General features: G+C 32.0%; 1 protein-coding gene across 1 annotated transcript in view; it reads left to right on the forward strand.

Annotated features, from left to right (window-relative positions):
• Window positions 1–5,605, forward strand: part of LOC134705356 (orexin receptor type 2-like) — a 62,498-nt gene extending 56,893 nt beyond the window's left edge. Inside the window, exon 5 of the mRNA XM_063564101.1 lies at window positions 4,709–5,605. Coding sequence (XP_063420171.1) covers window positions 4,709–4,944 — 236 coding nt within the window. The 3' untranslated portion in view covers window positions 4,945–5,605. The remainder of the gene's footprint in view (window positions 1–4,708) is intronic.
• The last annotated feature ends 395 nt before the right edge of the window (window positions 5,606–6,000 follow it).

Below are 6,000 nucleotides of genomic sequence, written 5' to 3' on the forward strand. Positions count from 1 at the left end.
TCACTGAATATACCATAGTTGTCGCTGATGACATTAGTATTGCTATCCTTCCTGCGCACCTACGTTCAGCTTTAGTTTTTTGTTTGTGCTGTTTAACATATAAAGTTAATTAATATGTGAATAATACAACACTTATAACATAAAAAACGCAAGAATCGCTTTTCTGGATGTATATACCTAAATGTGTGGTCTTTTTGGCTGTTTTTGTTTAAATGTGATGTTGCCTGTTTTTACTCAATATTGTCCCCCCTTTACTTGTAAACAAAGATAAATTATATTAGTATATGAAATTCTGTTTGTTATAATATCTTGTTTAAGGCTATATCTAGTTAGTACATGCAACTTTAAATCAGAGCTTTGGCACTTGATTCAAATAGTAAAGACATGAAAAATGTTATATCATTAATAGAAATAATAACTAAATTGGTTAAGAAATCATTCGTCTACAAGTTATCTGTCTCCATGATAGTAGTTAGTTATCAAAGGTACCAGGATTATAATTTAATACGCCAGACGCGCGTTTCGTCTATATAAGACTCATCAGTGACGCTCATATCAAAATATTTATAAAGCCAAACAAGTACAAAGTTGAAGAGCATTGAGTATCCAAAATTCCAAAAAGTTGTGCCAAATACGGCTAAGGTAATCTATGCCTGGGATAAGAAAATCCTTAGTTTTTCGAAAAATTCAAAATTTTGTGACAGGAAATTTATAAAAATGACCACATTATTGATATTCATGTCAACACCGAAGTGTTGACTACTGGGCTGGTGATACCCTCGGGGACGAAACGTCCACCAGCAGTGGCATCGACCCAGTGGTGTAAATAGTTATCAAAGGTACCAGGATTATAATTTAATACGCCAGACGCGCGTTTCGTCTATATAAGACTCATCAGTGACGCTCATATCAAAATATTTATAAAGCCAAACAAGTACAAAGTTGAAGAGCATTGAGTATCCACAATTCCAAAAAGTTGTGCCAAATAGGGCTAAGGTAATCTATGCCTGGGATAAGAAAATCCTTAGTTTTTCGAAAAATTCAAAATTTTGTGACAGGAAATTTATAAAAATGACCACATTATTGATATTCATGTCAACACCGAAGTGTTGACTACTGGGCTGGTGATACCCTCGGGGACGAAACGGTCGTTAAAATTTACCCCCCCCCCCCCCCCATTTACATCATCTGCAGTATTTGGCTAAAATATGGTATACAGTTGTGAAATCAGCATTTACATTATACATCGGTAATGTTTTACCTTCTACTGGCCATGGCACCTAAGTAAGTAAACTTTACGGACGCCATCACGAGTAGGTCGACCGTTACGGAATATCCGTTTCAGATATGATATCGGATATGTCTATGTGTGGTAACTACACCCGGGTTTTGGTGGGCGTTCGTGATGCTTAGTCTTTCGTTTCTATGTTGTGTCTTGTGTACTATAATTGTTTGTTTGTCATCTGAGATCACCCCCAGGTTTTGGTGGGTGTTCGTGTTGCTTAGTTTTTGGTTTTTCTATGTTGTGTCTTGTATACTATAATTGTTTGTCTTTTTGAGCCATGGCGTTGTCAGTTTATATTCGATCTATATGAGTTTGAATGTCCCTCTTGTATTCATCGCCCCTCTGATAGTAATATCATGAAAATGAGTTTTAACACCGAATGCAGCTATCCTTGCTGATAACAGTAAAACAAAACTAGTAATGACAAAATACAATCCCATACGAGTATTTGACCTTTATTGTACTGAAAATGTAATACAACTTAAGTTTCTTTAAATTAAGTTATTCAGCTGAATACCCGCCATCAAAGCCGACATTAAAATCGATATTTACGTGTGATTGTATAAAGATTCCATGGCAGATCTTACAAAATTGTCATTTTATAACCAGACCCCAAGCTAGAATTTAAACATGCGAACCCTAGGGCTCTATGAAGTTTATTATACATGTGGTAAAAATAATTGTTGTTCTGTTACAATTTTAATGCTCAAAGTATGCAAAAAGTAAAATCACAAAAAAACTCAACTCAAAGAAATAAAAAATAAAATAAATTTACTGTTTGGTTTCATTCCCGTACTGTTGTTGCATAAATTACATCAACGATACTATCTTCTAATATTTATTGGAAATCCCAGTTTCCTTCTTTTCCAAAATAAGTAAAACGATAATATTCAACTTCATTTTCTTGGCGCAAATGGTTGTTACATTTTTTATGAAAAGTAACCAAAATGAATTTTGATGGATTTTCCTTTTTTGTAGTATTGTTAAGTAGCTCGTTCATGAAACTGTTAAAAAAACATATATTTATTTATTTTTTCATTTATATAAAAGTCAAATGGGTGATATTTTTTGTCGCTGTGATGATCTTTTTAAAACTATTAACATTCGCAATTATCTGTAAAATACAATGTCTGTACATGTTTACCACTAATAGAGATACAACGCTTGTAGGACAAAAAATTCATAACAGTGGCCTATTTATCTAGCAAATTGCTAGAAGTAATTTTTGTACTAACACAATTAAGTTCCTAAATTCTTTTTTGTCACATTGTAGCTGATCGGTAATTGTTACCATCAGCAGAAGCATTATACAGTCCAATTTATAGAACGTGTCAATAATGAAGCCTTAAGAAGTATTTGATTAAATTCCTTGTAATTTCTTGTAGTCAAATTAGGACATAATCATGATAATGTATCAACAAGTACAAACCATTACGTTGAAAATAGGCAATACAAAATGGATTAGGTAAACTGAGAACCACATTTAATAAAATGTTATCCAATACAGCGAGACGATCTGCAATAGTCAGGAAACTGGTATGCTCTACTACAAAGATAAACATTTCTAGAAAATAAAACAAATTACAGTTTATTGGAATTTTTAAGTTCGACAAAAATAAACAGTGTTTTTGGTACTCTCTTGTTTAGCCTTCATTTGAATACATCTATATTAAATCTTTGTTCTAATGTTGTTGTTGATTGTTTTTGTTTAATGACATTTCTAAATTGTGTTTTTCTAAGGGAATTATCACTTCTGATCTTTTTGAAGTAGAGAAAATAAATTTGTTTATTGGAATTTGAATTACACTAGCAATGCAATACGTATTGATATAAGTACATCATTATTCAAGCGTGGTAGGTACCAAGCCAGAGCAGTCAGACTAAGTCGCTTTATTGTCGATTAAATCGGAAGATAAACTTATTCATTCATAGTCTGGACATTTTACACACTATATATTAGTTTAAGAGTACATTTTAAAAAGTACTTCAAGGAAACAAAGATTGCTAATTGTTGCTTTATATACCGACAATTATGTTAGCCTAGTCATGGAACAAAATGCAAAGGAAACGTTATGAATATTGCGTTCACTGCTGGAATTTCTTTTTTTGACAATAATGAAACGTGAAATACATAAGTAAATATAATACAGACAAGTACAAGGTTTATACGGGCAATCGATATTCCCCAAAACCCATATTGATGGTTTGTTTCAGACATACTAAATAAAATTGCTAGAAAATTTACCAAGAAACAAAATAATTGCACCTCATGTTTCTAAATTTGTTGACTTTTTGTAACTACTGATACCCTGAGTTAAGAAGTTTCTGTATTCGGAAGCCACAATTTATAGTTATTTCAGTTTTTAATTATTTATTGTTATTTGTAATATTCTAGCAGTTGGTCGATATCGCAAGTTGGGTTCTACTCCTATGAGCTCCTTTTTTTGCGCACATAGCTTTTTAAATAACCCCGTTTTAAATGCATAAAATTCATTAGACGTTAATTTTAGACGACATTTAAACACACAAACAAACAATTAAACGGGGTATCCATCTGTCCTGTATTTTTCAGCAACATACATTCCATTTTTAAACCAAGACAAAAACCTGAACTTTGTAGTCGGAAAAATATTTCTATTTTTCTAATATTAACAGCCCAATAGTCAGTACCTCTGTGTTCACAATAATTACCATTGATAAGGTCACAACTATAAATCACCTGTTTTCGAAACTTTGAATTTTTCAAGTTAGTAAGTATTTTCTACCTCCAGAATATCGTATATGACAAACCTTTTGGAATGGGGGTTCGCCGTGCTCTTCAACGTCCTTCTCAAACGGTTCTTCTTAATTTTCGATTCGAGGATCACTGATGATTCGTTTATAGACCAAACGCGTGTCTGTCGTATACAATTTAATCCTGGTATTTATTGCTACATTTATGATGCATTTATTTGTTACAATTATAATCTGGTTGATAACTATTTACGTACAAGTTTATCTTTCTGAAATATGCTTGTAAAAAGACTTTCCATGGCAAAATCGTCGACGACAATATTTTGTCCGACATCAACTTAATGACATTAGTAAAATAGTCTAGATGGTAATACAATACAATAAATTGGAAAAATAATACAACAGCTCCAATTTGTTATACAAGCGAACACACTGCTGAACTTGGACCTTGGTATTGCACAATTTAGTTAAATGAATCAATTGTATGAAATCGGTTGTCATAGAAATAGCGTCTTATAACTACAATAGGAGTGTTTGGAAGACTACAATCAAATAATTTTGTCCTAACCATCTGTTATTAACGATAAATTACATAGTGCTCTATTGTACTAAATCACTTAAAGATAATTTTGTTTGTATATCTCTTAGTGCATTTATTTGTATGATGTACTTTTTATTATACTATTTCAGCCAAGTTTAGAAAAGAATTTAGAGTGGCACTTAGTTGTTGCAGGAAGGGACGAAGACTGGTGTTTAGACCTCCACAATACACTACATCGTCTACACGAAATCGAGGCTCCATTCCAAGAGGGTCTATACCTAGATCAGAAAGATTTACAATGAACACATATACTAATAAACATGGTTGGTTTGTTGCATCTGGGATTTTAAAGAAGGCAGTAATGCAACAGGACAAATATGATTAATTTATGATTTAATATCTAAACCAGACTATTGCTTTTTAAATATATTAAGCACATATGTTTTATTTAAATTGTGAGAGAATTGACACAAGTTACTAAATTAACTACATAAATTACAACGCTTACATTTGACTAAACAAGAAGATCAAGAAGTCAAATTAAATGTGGCACGACATTGTTAAGGAATGAAATAGAGTGCCATTTGTTCAGTGAAAGTAAACTGGAGTCCTGTAATGGTATGTGGCAGTATTATCTTTCGAATGCTCAAAATCAGTTTTGGAGATGAAACTCGATGTATTTACCTGATATTGAGATATCCAGTGAAAACCAAGTAGATTATACTATCCACACTGAAGGAAAGCTGTAGATGAAAGAGTTCCAAATGACATTTAAAATTGACGAATTCGAAAAAATGACATGACATATTTTTACTATTATAAACCATAATGAATTGAATATTTTATTTGTATTGAGAGGCCAAACAAGCTCCGTTTCAATTCCCTCAACATATTAAGGTTTCAAACTGTAGGTATATACCATCGCTGTGCTTGATTTATGTAGTACATGACTAATTCATAAACAATAAAAATATCACAAAGAGGATTTGAAATTTGTGCTTCCAAAATGTCGCATGTAAACTTATATTTTGGACAATGGCTGTGAAATAAAAAAAAAATACAAACGGTACACATTTTTGATTCCCAAAGCAATATAACATAATTTATAAGGTTACATGCAACATTTTAGAAGCAACCTTTACAAACAATTGACATTAGCAATTTTGTCACATGCTTTTGTTTTTTTAACAACATACATAAATATTTATTTCAAATAATGGCTTGTTGCAATATAATTCAGGAGTCCAAGCTCCTCCTGATTTTACCTGTTACAATCCACTAATCACTCAGGGTAGTGAGTAGTTTCAAAATACATATTACATTTTTTACATCACATTTATATTATACAAATATAGCCTTTGTATTAGGTCTATACAAGGATATAATTGACCTGAAAGAAGTATATTGACTGAGGACGAAGTCCGAGGTCGATATACTTCTT

Source organism: Mytilus trossulus, chromosome 1, assembly GCF_036588685.1.
Source record: "Mytilus trossulus isolate FHL-02 chromosome 1, PNRI_Mtr1.1.1.hap1, whole genome shotgun sequence".
Lineage (NCBI taxonomy): Eukaryota > Metazoa > Mollusca > Bivalvia > Mytilida > Mytilidae > Mytilus > Mytilus trossulus.